The sequence below is a fragment of the Apodemus sylvaticus genome, chromosome 15 (genome assembly GCF_947179515.1).
Source record: "Apodemus sylvaticus chromosome 15, mApoSyl1.1, whole genome shotgun sequence".
Lineage (NCBI taxonomy): Eukaryota > Metazoa > Chordata > Mammalia > Rodentia > Muridae > Apodemus > Apodemus sylvaticus.
Genome location: NC_067486.1, coordinates 8765481 through 8789947, shown reverse-complemented (window position 1 = coordinate 8789947; position 24467 = coordinate 8765481). Strand labels below are relative to the sequence as shown.

General features: G+C 38.1%; 1 protein-coding gene across 1 annotated transcript; it reads right to left on the bottom strand.

The window, feature by feature from the left end:
• Positions 1 to 756: 756 nt before the first annotated feature.
• LOC127665937 (keratin-associated protein 21-1-like) lies at positions 757 to 9090 on the bottom strand. Its single transcript, XM_052158569.1, has 3 exons — positions 9063 to 9090; positions 8790 to 8984; positions 757 to 812 (listed from the first exon to the last, which is right to left on the bottom strand). Exons 1-3 carry the CDS (start codon positions 9088 to 9090, stop codon positions 757 to 759), a joined length of 279 nt encoding a protein of 92 aa, XP_052014529.1.
• Positions 9091 to 24467: the final 15377 nt, after the last annotated feature.

Here is a 24467-nt window from a genome sequence, read left to right as displayed (position 1 = left end):
GTAGGTGTGGTGGTTTCTCAGAAGTTAATTACAATATGACGCAGCTATATCACCCCTGGGCAAATATCCAAAGGATTCTACATCCTATTACATAGATATTTGCTTACATGGTTAGAGTCGTGTGTTTAACTTGGAGTTCCTAAAGCAGCCTGGAAACTAGAGATTATTGGTGCAATTGCTGCCCTACAGGAAGGGATGAGCGCACAACTGCGATTGAAGGTGAGCTGGCAAACTCTTGGGATGTTAAAGCAAGGATAGGGTGGGTGGCTTTGTCGCACACAGGGACACTTTAGCAACAAAACCACCTGCCAGCCCTTCAAGATTTATCTCACATATTTTAAAGGACATTATAGTTCAATTGCTGGATTTAAAAATGTTATTAATTAATGATGACTATGACATAAAGGAGATAATACTTCTTATTGAATAAATTATTTTATTCAGAAACTGCAATTTTTTCCACATTCATGTGTTCAAACTGGAGATTTCTTCTGTGACTCTGAAGATAGCCGCAGCACAGGCTCAAAGAGACAGTCATAAGGGTTTATACTACAAAACACGGTTAAACAAAATCCTTCTTCCACCACATGCTGAAATATTAGGTCTACCGGGTGCAAACACACACTGTGATATGCTTTCAAGTGTCCGCACACAGCGGTCAGGCACTTCTTGGCCTTGAAATAAATGGGCAAAGGCTCCTGCTGGACTTAGGCTTGCAGTACTAATTCGCAGGTGAAGGGGGAATTGCAGAGAAGACTAGCAGCAAGAATGGCAATTTCTATAGCAAAGTGGTCTGTAGCTACAGCAGCCAGGGCCATATCCACAGCCATATCCACAGCCATATCTACAGCCAGAGCCAGAGCCATATTCACACCCATAGCCTGAGTTATATCCACATCCAGAGCCAGATCCATATCCACAGCCAGAGTCAGAGCCATATCCACAGCCATAGCCAAAGCCATATCTACAGCCATATCCACAGCCATATCCACAGCCATAGCCAGAACCATATCCACAGCCATAGCCAGAGCCACAGCCACAGCCATATCTACAGCCAGAGCCACAGCCAGAACTGTAGCCACAGCCTCCACAAGAGTTTCTGTAGTAGTTGCAACACATGGTGTTAAGAGATTAGGTTTCAGTTGAGTCGGGTGTTTCTGAAGTGAAGCTGTCAACCAGTCTCCTTAGACCTTTATATACTTACAGGACTGGATGGCTCATACCTCACGTGGGCCATCTTTTTACAGCCATCTCAGTGAAGTGAACTCACACTATGAACAATCATGCTAGGAATTCACAATTTACTTCCTCGGAACTCACACAAGCATTCAAGGAAATACAGATGTATTTTTCTGAACCCTTAAACTTATTATGCATCATAATTTAATCTTCATAATTCATTTTATGACTATGACATAACAGAAAACATTACCTACATATGCGGAACCTATAAAGGTGCCTGTTTCACTGTGACATTGAAGGTCCTTGGCATCACATGCTGTATATTTACTTATAGTTAAGAGTGTTGCAATTGCAGCAGCAGGAGACTCACCACAGTTCCTGCTCTCCTCCCTCATGCTTCCTCCCTCCTTTCAACAGGCCTCTAAATTGTTTATCATGGATTCTGGATGACGAAGTTTACTTTAACTAACTATGACCACTTCTGAAACCTCCTCCTTCCCTCTTACAGAAATCTCGTCCATGTGTCCTTCTGTCCTTCTGTAGGCAAGCAACGTGTACTTCTCTTTCTTCCCCCCTTTTAATGCATTTTATTAAAATTCTTATGGAGCAGTTTCTGAGTATATTTATCTCAAACGATTTAAAGGTGAATAGATCCAAAAGTCTCGATGCAGAGAATTGAAAATGTCTTGGTTCAATGAGTCACTCATTCAATCAGTTTCTAGACAAATTGAGTGGAAAATTTTTAAACAGGTCAGTTTTATCAGATTACTCAGTCTACACTTAAAGTTAGTCAGTGTTTCAATGCTTTCTTGTGAATTGTGAATTAAATAAATATTCCAGATAAGTGGAGTGCATGCGTAGATGGCAGATTTCAATCAAAGAGTACAGAATCACAACTAGAAGCAGCATGGCTTCATGTCTTCTTGCATGGAGTGGTGATTATGGGAAACGGCCACGCAGTGTGCTTTTGGGCATCAATAAAAGATGGTTTTGGCCAAGAGGCAGAAGCATATTTATGGAGTATGCATATCATCTAGCCTCCATAAGTGACCATAACATACAGGAGATCTTTACTTTCATCTTAAACCATATAGCTAACATTCTTTTGTCTCATTATTTCTATACTGAGGATGTTCTATAAAATGACTTCTGTCTCATTCTTAGCTGTCTTAAATATCCCCATTAGGGGCTTCACTGGAGGCATCTTTCTCTCATGCCTGTTCAGCTATCATGTGAACACAATCACACCTCAGTATAAAAAAAATACTTTCAATAATTCTAAGTCTAGTAAGTAGTCAGAAGCCACATATTAGACAGTCACAGAGAATTCAACACAAAATTATTATTCCTTAAAAAAGAATTTAAATATACTATAAAATAGTAGTCTAAGAGAGTCTAACGGAAATGTTTGTGGGATGAAAACCTTAGACAAGGCCTCGTTGTCATTTAGCAAACAGACTGAAATCTGTGCTGCAGCTCACAGTACTCTACTAGGGGCTTTGAAATTCACAAAGAGAGCAGCTATCATGTTAAATATTCCTGTCATGATAAAAAATGCAGAATAAAGAAATTTGACAGGGATTAATATGTTTGATTATGGCGATGGATTCGCATGTGTAATCATAACTCTAAAGTTGGGAATTTATATGCATCGCATTCCTGCACTCTTTATGAATGGTGTCCTGATAGCGCTGATGAGCAGAGATATAAACAAACAAACATTGCTGTGTAGTCATTTGAAAAGTGGGACTAACCGATTAGAACATAATACATGATCATCAGTGAGTCTTACAAAGAGACAAGGGATCAGAAAAGGCTTAGGTGAGGGAGGAGGGGACAGAAAATACTGTCATCTGGCTCCATGTGTATGGGTTAGAGTCTATACCCACATAACAAATGAAAAATAAACAAGACTTGGCGGTACAAACTCATATCCCCCAGTACTGAGGGATATGAGTACTGGAGAGAGAAGGAATCTACAGGTCAGGTCCAGACGACTGAGATGACCCTAAGCCCCCAAAGGAGTGAATGGAATGTTACTAAAACTTATCTTCTCATCTCTACATGTAGCCAACATATGTGTACATGTCTCACACACACACATGCACACACACACACACACACATATAACACAGGGGAGGGATAATATAGACCCCTTCTTTCTATTTTGATATTTTATGTTTATTTTCTATGCTCATATGACTGAGTCACCTATTACAATATTATAGTGAACAGGTATCGCAGAATTAGCCATATTTTAGAAAAGGCTTCACTTTTCTCTGTAGAATATAATGTTAACATCAGACATGGTAAGTATTGTTTTAATGTGTTCATGTAAACTGCTGACAAATAAAAACAGTTGAAGTTTTTATTGTATAAATTGATAAACATTTCCAAATGTGTTTCTCTAGCTAGCACTATTGTTATGTGAGGTTTGCCCTTCATTGTATTCATATAGTGTGTCCTGGTTTTTTATTCAAGTGTAGCAATCCATCCTCCCATAACTGGGCAAATTCCACTTGTTCATGGGAAATGATTCTCATAAGAGCTTGTAGATTTCAGTTAGCTAATAAACTGTAGAAGATTTCACATATTTGTGCATCAGCATTGCTAGTCCCTTACTTTGACATAGTAAGTAAGACTTACTCTGTCTTACTTTGGATAACAAAAAAATACAAACAACTATGGAGTGTCTCTATTCTTCAATTTTGTGGAAATGTTAGAAATGGTTTTGCTCTAAATCTTTAAATAATTTATAAGGAAAAGGGATGGTTGAGTGCTGAGCCTAAATAAGACATCTGAATCATACACACACACACACACACACACACACACACACACACCAGAGAGCATCATCAAGGAAAAGGGTGTGAGATAGTTATAGGAACCAGAGAATGGAAAGAGTCACAGCAAATACTGTTTTCTGGACATATTGTACCTGATTGATATCTCCTACCTGCTCTGATTTTGAAACACACAATTAATAGTTATTATACATTATTATTAATGAATCCTCACATTGTAATATGTGATATTCATCATTTTGTTTCATATTTCTGCCTATTTTGTGTGATAATCTATTCTTGCTTTCTGTTGTTTACAACTGATATTCAGTTTCATTACAACTGATGTTCACTTTTATTACAACGTATATCCACTTTCTCCATATATCCACTGTGGATGGATTGTGCTGTTAATTGTGAAGTGAGTCTTGGTTGAGCATCCAAGAGTCAACTGTTGTCTTTTCACTCATTTAAGCATTGAGTGCTCATGATTGGATAATCCTCATCTTGTTGATTAAAGCTGTGGGTATGTATGCACTGATGCTGTTTACTTAGCTTCTTTCTAATTATTCACAAAAACCTGGAAATAATAGAGGTAGGTTGCTTTGAAGCTCATCACCACTGTGATATTGATCTTCATGGGTCTACAAGAACTTAAGCAATATTTTTTTCCTGGGTTTGCAGACCCCATAATCCTTACTTCGCTCTCCAGACTATGTTTTTTGCTTATCCTTCACTTACAAAATCATGAAATCCCTAACTAGAAGTGATAGAGAAACATTAACCAGCTAAGTGAGCTGCCTTTATTTTAATGAATATAATCTTCATTTACATTTCAAATGATAAAACCTTTCCCAGTTTCCCCCTCCCTGAAAATCAGCCCTTCCTCCTACCCCGGGCCTCCAAGTATATACATGCCTCCACTCAGCCCACTCCCCACTCTCCACTCCCCCCCTCAATTTTCCTTTGTTGGAGCATCTATTGAGTCTTCACCTGACCACAGACCACTTCTCCCACTGATGCCCAACAAGGTATTTCTCTGCCACATTTTTGGCTAGAACCATTTGTACCCCTTGATTGATGGTTTAGTCCTTGGGAGTCCTGGGGCATTTGCTTGGCCATCATCGTTGTTCTTCCCATGGGGCTGTAAACCCCTTCAGCTCCTCTGGGCCACCCTCCAACTCCTCTATTGGGGACCCCATGCCCAGTCCAATGGTTGGCTGTTAGCATCTGCCTCTGTATGTGTAAGGCTCTGTCAGGGCCCCTCCAGAGACAACCATGGCATGCTCCTTTTGGTATGCACTTCTTGTTGTCCATTATAGTGTCAGGGTTTGGTGACTGTTTATAGGATGAATCCTCAGGTAGGGCAGTCTCTGGGTGGCCTTTACTTCAGTCTCTGCTCCACACTTTGTCTCCTTTATTGCTCCTGTGGGTATTTTGTTCCCTTTCTCAGAGAAACCACAGAATCCTCACTTAAGTCCTCCTTCTTCTTGAGCTTCCTGTGCTCTGTGAATTGTAACTTGCTTATTTTGAGCTTTTGGGCTAACATCCACTTATCAGTGAGTGCATACCATGTGCATTCCTTTGAGATTGGGTTACCTCGCTCAGGATGACACTTTCTAGTTCCACCCATTTACCTAAGAATTTCATGAATTCATTGTTTTTAATAGCTGAATAGTACTCCATTGTGTATATATGCCATAGTTTATGTATCCCTTCCTCTGTTGAAGGACATCTGGGTTCTTTCCAGCATCTGGCTATTATAAACAAGGCAGCTATGAACATAGTGAGCTGTCTTAACCAGCTAAGATAATTAATTAGCTAGCCGAAGAGGAAATCTTACTCAACCTTCCAAAACCAAGAGATCCAAACACTTGAATCGCTTCTCCACAGCAAAATGCATAGGGAAGGCTTTACTTTAATGCTCCTCTAAACATTTAAGAAACTTGCCATATTGTGAAGGGCATTTTGTTTTAAATTCCAACAATTGGTATAATTGGTCTAATTCCTTTTAGTGGTACCGAATTCCATGTAAAAAAGGAAAATTTTAAAATATGCAAAACAATGAAGAGAGCCCAGTCTGTGGTTAGAGGCAAATGTGAATACACACTAACAACACAGAGGGGTCACATAGAAAAAGAAAGGCCAGCCAGCTGAAACGATTGGCCTCCTAGCGGATGATACAGAGAAAACATTTTAAATGCAAAGGGATATGAAACTAAAATTAAAATTATTAAAAGGAAGAAAGAAAACAAAAAAGGGAACTAGAATTAAATGTAAAAGGGAAGTTTCCAGGAAGTTAATGATCCAAATGTGAAACACAAATATTTAATGAATTAATAAAAATGTAGAATTTTTGGCTATTTTATTGAAAAGTATTTTTCATACAATATTTTTATTATCTTTTACCCTCGTTCAATTTCCCCAAGCATCCTTCCTATGATTCTATCTCCCCAACCTTGTGTTCTTTTTCTCTTGTTCTTTAAAAAAACCAAAGAACAACAAACAAGAAACATTACAAAAAGGCTCACAAAACTAGAAACTAAAATATGTAAGTAAAATTTTTAAAAAGTTCAACAAAGGTAAAGTGAGGGTAGACCAAAAAAAAAAAAAAAAACTACAAAAATACAATGAGTTCATTTCATGTTGGCCAACTACTCCTGGGTATGAGGTCTATGCCGAACTGTGTATAAATATGAACAGTGAGACTCCGCTGGAGAAAACCAATTTTCCCTTTTCTAGTGGTCATCAGTTTTAAAGAGCTTCTTAGGTAAGAGTAGGCACTTCTTCATTAAACTAGGAGCCTGTGCCCACTTCCTCCCCTCAGTACTAGAACCAACCCGGTTTGAAATAACACAGGCCAGTGTGAGCTGTCCCAGTCTCTGTCACTTTATATACGCATCAATCCCATTGAGTCTGGAAGACACTGCTTCCTTGAAGTCATTCACCACCTCTGGCGCTTAGGATTTTTTGTGTTCTTTTCCTGAGCTTTGAGTGGATAGAGACATTCCATTTATGCCTGAGTGGTCCAATGTCCTTCAGTCTCTGCCTATTTCCAGCAGTTCTGTAGTTTAGGGGGAAAGGGGCCAATGTTCATGACTCTGTATGATCGTGGGAAGTAAAGCCTCCATGGCTGGGGCACATGGAGAAACATGAATCAAACAGAAACAGAAAATATGGATGAATATAAGAGTTAACTGTCTTCATCACCAACTCCACCTTTTCATAAATGTCGATAATCAAATGGACACATGGTAGCCAAGATGGGTCTTTCAAGACAAATCATGCTTCACAATGAAAAAGGCTTTTCAAGATAACCAATACGTTTTTATAACCTGAAGTACACAGAGGAGATAAAATGTGCTTTATTCTACATGGTCACTAGCACTAATATGTTTTTTTACACTTTTCAGTATTTATATGTACAAAATAAGATACCATATTAATGGGATCCATATCTAGATACAGAACTCATTACATCCCAAATGCTAGTACACATGGTATGAAGCTGTATCCACTGTGTTGCTTTGCTGCTAATATTTTATCAAGTGACATAAATTTTGTAATATAAACTTTTTTCAATTGGCAGCAAACTAACTTTTTCAAATTTGGAAGCTTCCAAGTTTCATACTTTTTCAGACAGTGTGTGCAACCTATAGAATCATCATCTCTCTTGAGACCTTCTTTGGTTGAAATGAGATAAAATAATTGTAAGGTGATTGTAAATGGATGATGGGGCAAAGAACAGAAATCAAAATCAAAGCTACAAAAAAAATTTAAAAAGGCACAAAAAGCCTGTGGGAAAAGTAATCTATTGCTTTTCAAAACCTAGCTAGATGACTGGCACAATAGCTGGTCACAAGTCTCTTCTCCTCAGCTGCCTTTGAGTGGCCACACAAGGCAATAATAGGCAGATAGCAATAAGAAGAAAAGAAGAAAGGTCTACTCAAAAATGTAGACCAAGGTTCTCAGAAAGCTTTGATTTGCCTTCATCATCCACCATCCTTTTTTTCAGGGCTGGGACACTGGTCATGGTCATCACCCCCTTTGAAACATGAACATAAAAGCAATAAAGCAACAGCAAGAAGGAAGACCCCAAGGGCTTAGATTCTAGCATGTTTTCTACACTCTGTGATGTCTTATTTCATACATTTCAAAAATATTTGCTTTCAATTAATATATTTCAAGTACATAATAATTAATGATAATGATGACATAAAACCACAGATTTTATAGTGAATAAATTATTTTTATTCAAAAACTGGAATTTTTTCCACATTTGTATATTCCAAATAGACATTTCTTCTGTGCTTGTGAAGACAGCTGTATCACAGGCTCAAAGAAGCAGTTGTAAAGGGTACACTCCAAAACCCAGTAAAATAAAATCCATCTTCCATGATGAACCAAACTTGTTAGTTTATCTCGGGAGCAGAGACATATAGTGAGATGTTTTCCACTGTCCAGCACAGAGTTGTCAGTCATTTCTTGGGCTTGAAGGGAATAGATGGGAATTCCAGTTCAACTTGTTCTTCCACTGCTTAGTCCCTGGGTGGAGAATTTATGGTACAGACTAGCAGCAAGAGGAACGGCATTTTCTGTAGCTACAGCAGCCAGAGCTGGAGCCATATCCACAGCCATAGCCTGAGCCGTATCCACAGCCATAGCCTGAGCTGTATCCACAGCCATAGCGAGAGCCATATCCACAGCCAGAGCCATATCCACAGCCGTAGCGAGAGCCATATCCACAGCCATAGCCTGAGCCATATCCACAGCCATAGCGAGAGCCATATCCACAGCCATAGCGAGAGCCATATCCACAGCCATAGCCTGAGCCATATCCACAGCCATAGCCTGAGCCATATCCACAGCCATAGCAAGAGCCATATCCACAGCCATAGCGAGAGCCATATCCACAGCCATAGCCTGAGCCATATCCACAGCCATAGCCTGAGCCATATCCACATCCATAGCCTGAGCCATATCCACAGCCATAGCCTGAGCCATATCCACAGCCATAGCCTGAGCCGTATCCACAGCCATAGCTTGAGCCATATCCACAGCCAGAGCCATATCTTGAGCCGTATCCACAGCCTCCACAGGAGCTTCCGTAGTAGTTGCAGCACATTGTGGCAGGAGGTGAGGTTTCAGCTGAGAAGCAGAAGAATATCTCAGAAGTATGAATGTCAACCAGTCTCCCTGGACTTTTATACCCTACAGAGATTGATGGCTCATGCCTCACATGGGCTCTGGTCTCTCACTTTACAACCATGTGTCTAAAATGGATTCATTCTCCAAAAATTTAGTTAGGAATTCACTGTTTACTTACTCCTACTCTGGGAACTTTAAAAAGCATTAAAGAAAATAATAATACATATTCTGAAAGGTGAAGCTTAAGAAACTATAACTTACCATCTATAAATTCATTTCATGATCATGACACAACATAACACATCATCACATATGTATGACCAGTAAGAATGTGTTTGTTATTATTTTTTGAGGTCCCTGAAAATAATCACCATTAACAGCCATAGCAGAAGGATCATTATACCAACCTCATTTTTACCACTAAAATCAGCCCAAATTACTTTTCATAGATTTGTTTTTACAAAGACTTGAGTTTTAAAACTACATCTACAGCTGAAACTCAATTCTTTCTGAATTGATAACTCCATTATTCCCTGCATAAACTCTTTCTATTAAATTCCTCATTCATCAGTTCTAAAATGAGACTTAATCTTACCATTTACTGACAAATGTTTCCAATGGTTCCTGCCTAAAGGATTAAAAATGTCTTGGCTCAATTTTTTTATTGTGTTTCATTTAAGTCAAATTCTTAAACATGAGTCAATCTAGGTAATTGCTCAATGTATAGCCCTGCTAAAGCAGTATATAAATAAATATAATTATTTTTCTCTAAAATATAATTGACCAAGAGTGAATGCTTCCATATGGGTGGAGTATATGGGTAAATGAAAGAGTTTGATCAAAGGATATGTTCTAAGAGGCTAAGCGTATAAGGACATAGATCAACATAATAAAAATAATTTACATTAACCCCACATACACCACCAATACAGAGAGAAACTCAAAGCATCCCCACTAAAACAAGGAACAAGATGATTCCATACCTGTGCAATATAATGTTTGAAGCCTTAGCTACATTAATAAGACAACTGAAAAATACCAAATTGAGACAAACAACAATGAAAGAAGTCAAAGTGTTCTTAGTTGTAGACAATATGATTTTATACATGAGACTCTATAAAGACCTCACTAGAAAATTCCTACAGCATACATGCTCTTTTAATAAAGTAACAGGATACAAAATTAAGAATCAAAAGTCATAGCCTTTTTATACACAAATGACAAAAATATCAACAAAGAAATTATACGACATTTAGAAAAGAATTTGAAGAAGACATCAGAGGAAAGGAAAAACAAATGTACCATGCACATAGACCAGTGGGATTAATGTTGGAGTTCTAAGTACCAGGAGTATTATTTAGTGTCCTATTGCACAGAAGGCTGATCGTAGTAAATGTCCACATTTATCATGAATCATATTTACCAGTGTTTCTGGAAGAGTGGATTTTAAGTGTTTTCACATTAAATATTAAAAGTCTATAGGGCACGTTATTCATGTAGACCTTCTTGATGGAACCACTCAATGGAATTCTCCTGGCCATCCTCTCATTTCTCTGCTCATAACACGATTTCAATAGCGTATTTAATGCCCCTGTTTCGATACAATTTTGCAAATGTGACATGTGTGGTGGTTGACATTTCCGGGATCTGTTTTTCTCTTTCCCATTAACTTCATGCGATGTCCATCAACTGTTTCTATAAAGAGAATTTATGTTAATTGTCTCTCGTGACTATTCCCCAAATGTCTCTGCTTTGAGATTCTGCTTGTTTTAGTGTGCGTCTTCACTTCTTTCATTACACGACAGTAAATTTCGTGTCTTAGCACGGATTCAACTACAGTAGATGCAAAAAAGATCCCTAAGGCGAAGGTCATCTAATCAGTGAGACAGAAGACATGGGGAGTTTAACCAGTTTAGCATTAAAATTGAAAACAATACGAGATGGTGAAATCCAAAACTACGATATATGTGTAAATTAATATAAAACTTTTAAAATGCTCAAGGAAGAAAAGATTTTAAATGGGATGCTGAACATGTTGTATAAAGTTCATGGAAATGTTGTAGTATATTTACTAAGAATTTATTATGAACCTAAAAATAATAAAAACATGAGTATCTATCGTACTCCATGTTGCCGTCACAAGCTTTTCCAGTCTCTCCTTCCCCAGGCAGGTTATTATTCTTTGTCTTTAGCACAACTCTTTGTGTTAAAGTCCTCATGAGTTTATTTCTATAAATTTACCATTTATGTTAATTAGAAAAGTTATCAAAATGGACGCCCTTTGCAGGGAGTCTTTACTATTTCAATAACTTGTTGGAATATAATTAAGTCCATTTCCTAAAAACAACTTTGTAAGGCTAAACAAACCACTCTCATGTTTGTGCTGTAAACCAGAGCTTCCCATGGAAATGGTATGAATCAGTAGTGACTTTAGATAAGGAGAGTGGATTAAAAAAGGAAATGTTCTAACGAAAGCACACACAATTTCAATTAGATATGAGGAATGAACTTTAATGTCTTGCAAAACAGAATGGAAGTTATAGAACAATGTACTATATATCTCAACAATGTCAAAAAGCTGTTTTTAAGGAACTGAAGAGATGGTTTAGCAGTTAAGAGGCCTGCTACTCTTAAAGAGAACCTAGATTCAGTTCCCAGCACCCACAATGGGTGGCTCACAACCATCTGTAACTCTAGCTCCAGGTAATTAGACACCCTCTTCTAGCCCCTGTGAGCCTTACACACACACATACACACACACACACACACACACACACACACCTCAAAATAATTTTAAATTATTTTTTACCACCGAAATAGATCTGTTCACTCATTCCATTCAGTCATTATATACAGTTTCTCTAGGGAACTCTTTCCTGTCTTCCCAAAATAACATCCCACTGATGTGATTATTCACAATAGTTTTGTTGGGTTACTATAGTTCAGACATTACAAATATAAACTTGTAGTGATGTTTCTGGTCACCTTTTCAGCCATTCATATGATTAAACAGGTTTCAAATCCACAGTTCCTTATTCATTCACAACTCCTTGGTATTTATCTTACTTGAGCTGCTCATGGAGAGTTCACCCTGAATCTTCATACTTAAATTTACAGTTTCAAGTCATATTATTTTTCTGAGCACTCCCATGAAATACAATAACACCTGAAACTAAAGGCCTCTTTGCCTAATGGGATTATCAACAGACATAAATATCACAGCATGACAATTAGGCAAAGTTCAATATCAGAAAACATTAGAATATCATAAAGAATGACTACAATATATGGTAAAACCGTACACAATGCTTTAAAAGTATGGGAGAGTTTCCAAATTATGAAGTTTTTACAAGGAGTATGAACAGATTAGAAATTATGCTGAAGATAATAATACTGTAACCTATAATTTAAAATGAGGAAGTTACTGGTCCAGCAACAAGCTTCCCACTATCTCATCATCAGGAATTTAACACAGGATTGCCATTGTCACATTTCTTGTCATTAAGAGCCAAACGAGTACATAAGGAAACTTTTGGAAGTCGCACTTTGTCGGCACTTTGGTTGCCATGATGGATCTGAGGATTTAATTCATTGATACAAACCCCCCCCAGGATTAATTATTCTAAATAAATGCATTTCTTTATATCAATTAAACGTTCCTAAACCTGGTAAATTAATAACCCAACAAACACACAAATACACCTTTTAATGCAGTTGCTGAACAAGGAAGACCTTCCCCTACAGCATAGATGATGACTGAGTGATAATCAGAAAGGGCCGGCTTTACCTGGAGGTCTTGGAAAGTGGATGATAGAAAGACTACACAGAGGGTGTATAGATACCTGGGTGGTCAATACTAACCCATGGTACTCCATATATGATAAGTACTTATGCATCAGTAGTGAAGACAAATAAGATTGCTCTCAGACAATAAGTCTAGAGCATAAGAAAGGACTAGAAGAATTTTAAATTTGCTGACATCTTCCAATTCACCCTTTGATACATCATCTTTAATAACGAAAACAGACTTAAGCTTTCTCAAAAGAAGATATACACATACATTGAAGGCAGTGTTGGTTTTCCTAGCTCTGGGGTTGAGATGATGAAGGGAAAAAGAGACTGTTGGTCAAGTGTGTCTGAGATCTTGGGAAATCTGGGGTTCAGAAAGTTCTAGCTATTAAGTCTGTCATGACTGCTCTATCTAAAGTATTTTCCTCAAAAAAGTCATGCAACAATATGTGTGCAAATACAGTTAAATATGTAATGGAAATGTACACCTTCATCTAAAACCTGCAGTAAACAAAACCGTGTGGTAGTGACCAAAGAAGAGAAAGTTCTGTATACAACTACCAAAAGAAGCATTCATTAAATAAACCTTTCGCACAACCACAATGCTTCCTCAAAGTTCCAGGGTCTCATATATACTACAGTCAGTCATCCCTCACACAAAGCACACAAATTCTTTCCAAAACAAATGAAATGCACTGACTGAAGAAGTGTTATTCTTCCAACTATGAAGTACTTATGTGCCACATAAAAACCAAAGCAGTAGAAACAGGCAATGTTGATTCACATTTTGTATGTAATTGACAATCTTCAGTCTTTGATGCCCATAATGGAGTGTCAATAGCTACCTACCCTGTGTGTGAGTGTAGAAATGACAAAATGGAGCACTTTTATGGAGAAATCTTGAAATACTTTAATTATTAAAAGATTTTATTTTACTTTTAGTCATATGTATTGTCTGTGTGCCTCTGTATAGGTATATGTGCATAAGTACAGTTGCCCACAGAGACCAGAAGATGGTCTGAGATCCCCTAGAACAGGAGTTACACGATCTTGTAAGCCACCTGATGTGGGTGCTGCGCTTGAGAGAGTTCTATCCAGCTCTTGAAATACCTTACCAACATGTTATATGATGATACTCCCTCAACACTAGGCATAATGTATTTTGTAACAGCTTTATCCATAGACAGACCTGTGTCCACAGCGTATCTGGTATCACAGTACTATCTATATTCTCAGCCCCCACAGTGACTTTCAGAATAGTTTCAATACAAAGTGCCACAGAGTTAGGTCCAAGGGGCAGGATTTTTCCCAAGTTTGTATCTACTATGTTGCAAACACTGTAATTGACAGGAATACTCATAGTGATTCTGGTAATGTATGTATGTATGAATGTATGTATGTGTGTGTGTGTGTGTGTGTGTGTGTGTGTGTGTGTGTGTGTGTGTGTGTATTCTTCATTTAATGCTTGGCATGTGATTATCCACTCAGCTGCTAATGAGAGGAGCTAGTCTCTTTATTGCTATAACATCAGACTTAAGAAAACCCATTATTCTTAGTTCTTTAGTTTTACTAGAGAACAATGAGTGGTTTCCATCAACTAGTCATCATCTTATGCCAATTTCAAATCTACACTGAAAGGACACAACAATTAGCCAAGCATCTGAGCATCTGACTCCAAAGGTATATTCTACCTAGCAAGGCTCTGCTGGAGAGTAGGCAGTGAGCTGGGAATGCAGCTGTGAAATGAGCTTGACTAATTACTTGCATGGGGTTACTAGTTGCTCTTTGCTTCATAGGTAACTAACTGCATAGGAACCTGGGGGCTCTCACACAGAAGTTCGGGGCTTTATCTTCCTGTGAATCCACACAGACAACAAGGCAACATCTTATAAGATATTTTTCACTCCTAAGGCTATCACTTAATAAATTTCTTGTCAACTCTATGTACAAGTTTAACTCGAAGATAGAAAATTACTATTCTCTACAGAGAGCAGATAAATGCTTGTAAGCCATGAATTTCTTCAGTTATTTTATCTGTTTAATCTCATTTGAGAATATGAGAGAAATGGGTGCCAAGGATCTAGAAGTCAATGAAGACAATGTCGAGGAACCAAATACAAGTACATATTTTTCTTCCTTTTTTCTTCTTTTTTTATTGGTTATTTTATTTATTTACATTTCAAATGTTGTTCCCCTTTCCTGGTTTCCCCCATTTTTCTTCTTTAAACTACATGAAATCCTCATTTCTTGCCATCAAAATGTTGAACACTAGCTGGGGCAGAGACTTTATTACTTCTGATAGTAATCCACCTCACTCTGTAATCATTCTTCTGTAAAACACACACACACACTCACACACACACACACTCACACACACACACATACTCACACACACTCACACATACACACACATTCACACACATACATACATACACACTCTCTCTCTCACACACACACACACATACATACACACACACACACACCTTACTGTCTAATCATGCCAATGATCATATAGATGAAATTTATTTCAATGTTTTGTTTTCATGCCACTTCCATAAGTCATGGCTAAGGGATCATTTTACTTTCCTTACAGAATGGTCCATTTTTAAAATACAATAATGGGATTATCTTCTTAACCTCTGCCAACCTGAGAATAGCCTTCTGGTCACCCAGTGTGAGCAAGATTACCCATGCAGTTTAGAGGACAGAAATGACTGTTTTCTATTATTATGTAACAAATTATCACTTGAGTTAACAGTTTAGCACAATTCCCTGGTGTTTGTGAGTTAGAAGTCAGGATAAGGCTATCTGGGATCCACATTCAAAGTCTCACAATGCTGCAATAACCAATCATCTAGAGCAAGTTCAAATTTTCTTTGTCATAGAATTTTTTTCTTTTTTTTTCTTTTTTTTAATTTTATTCAATATATTTTTTATTTACATTTCAAATGATTTCCCCTTTAGAATTTAAGTAGTAAGAAAACACCCCCATCCTGTGCATGAAACATGCTTGCACTAGAGAATTATCCTTTTTGTTATCTATAATTCAAACAACCCACGTGTGCTTTGTCCACCAACCCTAAGCACTATTACTTAAGGGATATCCTAAACTCTGCTACAATTAAAAGGAAGCTTCTTCCATACCTAAAGAGACAGGACACCGAAGGGTATAGGTCAATCAGAGCCATCTTAAAATCCTGCCTACAGACACCTGTGAATCTAGTCTTTGATCTCTATAGAAATTATATTTCCTCCACAAAAACTGTGGCAACAATGCTAAGTTTCCAGCATATCTATAGTTCCAAAGTGTATTTCCCCAATCTCCCCTGCCAAGAAGGTCCAGCCCTCTCTGAACAATTTGACCAACTTTCATTTATCCTCAATATTTTAAATTTTTCTTTTTCAACAATATTTCTAAACTTTCACTCTAATTAATTTTAGTGTTGGACCCTCTTCTAATATTTTTTCTCATTTCCTAAACACTCCTGTGTATAACTACAATGCAACAACACTCTGATCTTTATATAATGTGGTTTTTCATATTTGTTCCACACTCTTAGAAGATAAATAAACTATTTAGTTCTATATAACATGATGTAATTAAATGCTTTTTTTTTACTAATTTTATCATAAATAGTTGATGAGTGCACTGTACAGGAAGTACAGTTGTACATCTACGAGTATGCCAACCAATCTATCCCTTTTATTGTTTCACTGGACAAGATTTCCATTTGTTCAAAGTTAGGTGGGCATCATACCTGGGTAGGACTAATGGTTGTCTCCCTCCTTTGGAAGTTTGCATGGTAAATCAGAGACTCAAAGAACACTGCAGACGAAGAGGCAAACAGATGGAAAGATCTAAGTAATGCCAGAACCTTCAACTATTACGTCACCAACATAATTGTCGAACCATGAACTGAACAAGAACAACAACAAAAATGCCAAAATGGATGGAGAAAAGACTATACGGCCTCAACCTTCCATAAAGAACTACATGCCACAAAGGAGTGCTCAGAGTAGGAGAAATATTCTTCCCCAGAGAAGAGTACAGCAATTGATTATCCAATACCAAATGGCCAGCCATGAAATAGGCATAAAAGTAACATTATATGGATTAAGCCAATTATATTTATATTTGGTGATATATTTAAATATATATTTATTATATATTATACATTTATAAACATCCGTAATATGTTTTATATAAACATATAAATATATTATATATATATTTATATACATGTATATATTTGTATTATGTGCATGTATATAACAACAATTAATGAAAAGGGGGTTATGAATTTGCAAGAGAGCAAGGAGAGGTATATAGGTGGGTTTGTAAGAAAGACAGAGAAGGGGAAATGATGTAATTATATCATAACCTCAAAAATGAAAAGATTTCCAAGAAAAAACAACTTAAGAAGCTGAAGAGTTTACTCACACTAGAAAAAAAATCAAGGGCATCTAACTCTTTGTGAGTGGTTGAGTCTCAGTTACAGAATTGAAGATCATTTTATCTTCTATATTCCAAATGCATAATTGCTCATTACAGAAAAATGCCAAAACATAAAAGCCTCCATTTCTTCATTTTCCTGGAATCAGCATTACCATTTTGACAACTAGCCATTAAAACTCAGATATGTTCCTAACATATGATATTCTAATATAGAGTGGGAAGAGATACACACAAACACACATACACACACACACACATACACAGAGAGAGAGAGATAAATAGATAGAGATATAGTTATATAAATATAATTGTGTTATTCCTTCTCTCTTTCTGAGTTTACATAGTTCCCCCAAAATTAACTCTAATAATGCATCAGCCTTGTGGTTTTAAGAAAATCTATTTGTAAATCACCTGATAAGGAAGTCATTCTTGATTGTGGTGAATCATGTACTACAAATAACTCTGCCACAACAGTCTATCCACTTCAACCTTACTGTCTCCAGAGTGACAAAGAGCACATCTGTTATGTTATTTTTTTATTTACAATCCAGCCATTGCCCCCTCCTTCCAGTCCCCCTCCCATAGTTCCTCATCCCAGTCCTCCTCCCACCTGTCTCTGAGAGGGTGTTTCCCCACCCATAAGTTGAGACCGGTGGTCTTCCTATGGGCTCACCCTCCTCTTCTGCTTCTTCTAATTCTTTATCACCAGTCATTTAGGTACACAGTTTCATCTATTTCTTGGTATCGTTTATGCCAACAACACAAAAACAAGTCTACTCAAGACTTGAGTGGACTATGGGCATCAGCACTTCTAACATTGAAGCCTCTGTCTCTCCCACTCTGTTGTTTTTGTATTCCAGCTGTTGTTGTTTTCCACCACTGGTAATTTTTTGAAGGACTCCTCCTACCCATCCCTCCCTTTCTCTCCCTTCCCCCATTTCTCTTTCTCCTGCTCGTTTCCATGCCTCTGTGTGTGTGTGTGTGTGTGTGTGTGTGTGTGTGTACCTCTGTGTATGTGTGTTTATGTATGTGTGTGTTAAAAAAGGGCATAAATGCTGTCTAATATAGAAAGAAAAGAATGGATAAAGCTAAATTGCTTGATCTTCCAAAAGACCAAAGTTCAAGTTTTAGAACCACATCAGGCAGCTCACATCTGCCTGTAATTGCGGCTCCAGGGCATCGCCTGTCCTCTAATGGACTTCCCAAGCTCGTGTGTGCACACAGATACACACAAATTAAAATAAAATAAATCTTTTTTAAACTAATAAACCTTTTAGGAAAATGAATTAGAATGGCAAGATTCAGCCAATAAAGGACTATTCTTTTTGGTAGGTGGGACAGTCAAGAAAAAATGAAACATGGGCACAGGCCAGCTAAAGTGGTTGTGCAGCTTAGAGTAGCTTGAACCCCTCAGGGCCAATCCTAGCAATCTCTAAGGAGATCATAGAGATAAAAGACAAAATATGAAAGTGGATTGGTTTTAATCAGTTTTTACTACTGTAAGGGAATACATTGATGACCATCTCACAAACATTTCTTTGTTTCTAGAGATGATCATTCAGTATTGGAAAACCAATCAGGACTTGTTCGACCTCTCTCAGTAGCTGTTAACTTTTTATAGCTCTTTCATGTGAAAGTGAAGTCTGATGCAATGTCGCCATCCACAATGACATGCCCACTGGTGACATCGCTGTTCTGGGCCTTTTCAGGCAGCCATGCTGTTGAGACTCACCGAGTGTAACTTCCCCGCCATGGCTAGAAGACCCAATCTTAAACAAACTTCCTGGTTGACTGGATTCTATATTCTTTCTTCTACATTTTTCCAGGATACCCCCTGAGCCTTAGGTGTAGTAGTGTTGTTTTCTTTTTAATAAGTTGAATTATCATGGTACCATTTTATTTCACATAATGCCAAAATATTATCAATCAATACAACTTAATAATATTTAGTATGGCATTTGGTAACTAGTGTATATTTTAGACTTCCTTTAAGATCAATCAAGTGTTCAGTGGCCAAATCTGGCAAGTGGCTAGGCCTGAAATTGCAGCTTACTCAAGAGATCTGGAAATTGCTAACTCCCAATGGGGTTCATTGATCTAGAGACAAATATCCATCTTATAGGCATCTTTCCATAAGTTATCCACTCTGAATGGCTCTCCCCTCTTCTGCAAGTTTGATTCCTTCCTTTACCTTTGGAAGTAGTTTCTGACCCTGGTCTGCCCTTCGTCTTCACACTCTGACAGACACAGGCTCCCTGCTGCCACCTCATTCCCACTTGGGAGTCACAAAACAGCTGCACACACCTACTAACTATAAAGTGAAACTGTAAGTTGTCACCTTTTATGCAACTAAAGATTTTTAATTCCTATAGGGTCCGTGTTCTTATTTTGTTCCTATATGCTACAGAATAAAAGTGTAACACAAGTCTTAACGTGTTCTTAAGTGGCTAAACTTGCTTGTGCAATGTAGAACCTCGATAGCATGCAAGAGCGCATGAATAGAAGGCATTGTAATTTCCTTATAAAAGAGCTTTTGTTGATGCTTAGCTCATTCCTATCTCCAAATGCATTCCATAATATTAATGGTCTTCCTTTTCCTCGATAATGTGTGTGCACATATATGTCAAATGCTCATTTTCTAACCTACAGCAGATTCATTCTTCTCTGTCTTTCTCTTTGTCTTGTTACTCTGTCTCTCTTTCTCTTTGTGTCTCTGTCTTTCTCTCTTTCTTACTCATTCACAAACACATACATTCACACACACACTCAGATCCACATACACTCACAGATTCACACATACTCTCCCCCACACACACACACACATGCACACACGATTTCCCTAATTTTATGATCTCTATATTACTATCATATTCTCATTTCTTAGAATCTGAAATTCTCAAAATGTGTTGACTAAAACCAATACTTCATATTCAGAAGAAATATTAAATACCAGTTTGCAAAGCTCTTTTCCTAGATGTACAAATTATCTTATATATGTTTACTAATGGGCATCTGCCTTCATTTCAGAATGCCTTCAATGACAAGGAATAATATGAAATAATACAATCTCTAACGAGCTGTAATTATTAGAATTCTGTTCCAAAAAAATTAAAGAATTCTGTTCCACTGTCTTTCATCCTCACATCAGAATCACACAGATATACCTGTGCTCAGATATGACTTGCAAATGTACCACATGTAAAAGGCCATTCTTTAGAGTAAGTCTGAGTCACTCAAACTTACAACTCAGTCCAACAAGTCTGTCCTTGGCCTAGGCTCAGAACTGACTCTCTTACTGTTCCCAGAAGTTAGTCTTTTTGGGTTATCTACAAACTCCAGAGACCTCGAAGAGTCAGACATTGTGCGATTACCAATTCATGGGCTGAGGTAATGACACTCTTATTAAAGACATGACAGTGAAATCTAAATAAGAGTCTTATATCCTCAAGTATAAAATGACACTCTAGTCAAAACACAGAAAACAGTATACCTTTTACTTCAGAATGTCGACCAGGAACCTAGACCAAGCTTGGATGGCTCTATAAACTGATGCTAAGGCCCTGTTGCTAAAGACGGCACCTACACAAGTCATGGAAACAGTTGAGCTGGTACTTAACTAAAGCCTTCACTCCTTCAAGGCTCACTCCTACCGCTTCCTTCTGGTTCATGGTACCAGAAGCCACTCCGCCTGCTATCAAAGGAGACACATAAACACTAATCTAGCTACCAAGTTTTCTTTCTACAATGGTGTCCTGGTAGCATAAGGTATCTCAGAGTAATCAACTGACAGCTGATACGACTTAAGTCCCACTCGGTGAGATGGAACCCAAACCTGAAACCGCTTGGATGAGATGGACAAAGCATGAGACCAGGGACCTCGGATAACCAGAGTACTAAATTAAGGAATAGAACAATAAAATTACTCCTAGTGACATTCTGCCATACTCGGAGATCAGTGGCTTGCTCGGCCATTATCAAAAAAACTCCTGCCTGCAACAAACACGAACAAATACAGAGACCCACAGCCACACAATATACAAAGACCTTGAAAGACTCAGCTATGAAAAGAGATATCTCCTTCAAATCCCTACTCCCAAGGCTCAGGGAACCCTACAGAAGAGAAGGCAAAAGGTAGAAGAGCCAGGGGGGTGGAGGTCTTCTAAACACATCCAGACTGCTGCACACATGAACTCACAGAGACTCAGCAGCATGCCCAGGGCCTTCAGAGTTCTGCAACAGATGGGAACCTAGAGCTGAAAGAGGTGGACACAAGCACCTGCCCTTTGCTCAGACTGATAACTATCTCAGATTGATAACTATCTCAGATTGATAACTATCTCAGATTGATAACCCCCCACCCTTTTGTAGGGCACGTGAATTTGCATGAATTTTTTTTATTTACAATTCAAATGTTATCTGTTTTCCTGGTTCCCCTATGAAACCCCCTTCCCATCCCCCCCCTTGCCATGCTCACTAACCCACCCACTCCAGCTTCCTTGCCTGGCATTCCCCTACACTGGGGCATCAAAAATCAACTAGAGTGCTGAAAATAGAAGGAGTGTTTTATGTCTTTAAAATAAATTTAAATTACTAACTTTTTGAGAATTTCACAAGCAGATACTGTATTTATGTCATTCCCACCCCTCCATTTCTCCTCCCTGATAACCGCCATGCCCACCTCCATCCCTCCATCTTTTTTTAATCAGATATTTCCCTTATTTACATTTCAAATGTCATCCCCTTTCCCAGCGCCCCCACACCCACCCAGACCCATTCCCCATCCCCCTGCCTCTGTGAGGGTGTTCCTCCATCCAGCATCCACTCCCACCTCCCCTGAGGTAGTCCTCACTGGGGCATCCAGCCCCAGATAGTCCCCACTACACTGGAACATCCAGCCTTCACAGGACCAAGGGCCTCTTCTCTCATTGATGTCTGACAAGGCCATCCTCTGCTACATATACAGCTGGAGCCATGGGTCTCTCCGTGTGTATTCTTAATATTGTTTTCTCCAAGGGAGTCTCACAGAGAAAACAGACTACTTTGAAATATAGGCTACACAGCCAGCAATAGATAACCAAGAGAAAATGAATCCAACTGCATCTTTGGGATGTCTTTATTTTATAATGTCAGGGCTTTTTTTCTTGTTTCTTTTTTAATTTTAATTTTTTATTTTATTCTATTTTATTTATTTCTGTCTTTCTCTCTGTCTCTCTATCTCTACCTGTCCCTCTATCCTGTCTGTCTCTGTCTGCCTTTGTCTCTGTCTCTTTCTGTCTCTGTGTATATGTGTCTCTGCCTCTGTCTTTACCTCTACCTGTCTTTCCTTTCTATGTCTGTCTGCCTGTCTCTGTCTCTCTGTGTGTCTCTCTATCTCTGTCTGTTTCTGTCTCTTTGTGTCTTTCTTTCTCTGTTGTGTGTCTCTTTGCCTCTCTATCTCTCTCCCTCTCTCTTGCTCTTTCTTATCCTATAGGTACTTTATGCATATATTACAGCTTCCAGTTTTATGTTTTATGGGACCCTGAGTATGTGAACAAGTGAATTTCTGTGTGTGAACAAGTGAATTTCTGTGTTTATATATGTTATTCTTTTTCTTGAGCTCTTTCAGATCTGTTTTTTTGTTTTGTCCAACTTCAACATGTTTGTTTTTGTTTTATCATATTACATTATATTTATTATATTATTATCCTTTAAAAATCTGCTTTATTCTAATGACAGGGTGTGGATCTGGGTAGGGGGGACAACGATGGGAAGAAACTACAAAGAGGAGAGGGAGGAAAAACTGTAATCAGGATATATTATGTGAGGAAAAAATCTATTTTCAATACAAGGAAAAATAAAATAAAATAAATGAATTAATTAATTAATCCCATTGTCAAATCTAATCCCATCCCAGAGAACCCCATTGATTTGGTATTCGGCAGCTGGTATCTTATTTTGCACCTCATTTCATACATACCACACTTCAAATGTTCTGTAGCCAGGTTTGGCCATTGGTATCGGTGTCTTCACCTCGTCGTAAAACGTAAGAAACTTCATTTTCTCCTTAACATTGTTTGCAAATTATTTTGTCTTTCTTTGCTACTGTCTTCTTTTCAGTATTATTTCAATGAATACAAATTCAAAGCCCATCCCTGAACACACTTAGTGATCTGTCCTCATTCTTCCCACTGAGCTGCATCTGCTGCAGTTGTATCATCATGGTTACCCAGCTTGCTGACTTCTCGACTGTAATGCAAACACACAGAGATCATACAATTCACCTGTAACACTTTGACTGCATACAGGATGTGGCCTTTTCAAAACTACTTGCTGTTCAAGTGAATCAATTCACTTGGCTGAATTCAATAAATATATTTGCATTTCTATCAGATACAGAATACATGATAATATACTTTTCTTCTAACTTATACTTTTCCTAGGTTTTAATCCTCCTGCCTGATACTCAAGTCTAATGCTATTGCCTCAATAAGTCTGAAAATAATCTCTCCTATTTCACGCCTCCGTTAAGTTCCCAGGCTGTGTCTGTTAGCCATGGGACGTTTGCATAGATATTGTCCTTCCTCTCTTATCCTCTCCATCCCCATTTCAGACATGGTGCCCTTTCCAAAGCTCAGGGCAGAAATGCTCCCATGGCTTGTGCATAGATGAATGAAGTCCTGAGATGTGTGTGGAAAGCACTGGGAGAAGACATTATCAATGTGAACAGGCTCACAAGAATCAAATCAAGGCACTCTGCAAAACTCAGTCAATGCCAAGTCAACTCAATCTTCAAGGTAAACCAAGGCAGGAGTATCTTATAAATGAATACACAAAAGTTTGTTAGAAACCAAGACCCGTTTTATTAAAAGAAATCATGTTCCCAGCTGTAGATGTTACAGCCATTAGCATGTTCAGGCAACACAGCCAGATAGCAAGAAAGCAGAACTAGTGAGATGGCACTGCAGACCCCAGGATCACAAAGATGTCTTCTAAAAATGTGAGGCTAGAGGTCAAAGACTGTCAAATTTGCAATTTCTTGAATATAAAGAGATCTTGGCCGTGGGTCTTTAAAGATGCATTGTCTTCAGACGTGTCTGTTCAGAAGCAACGGGTCCTCTCTTAGGGGTGTT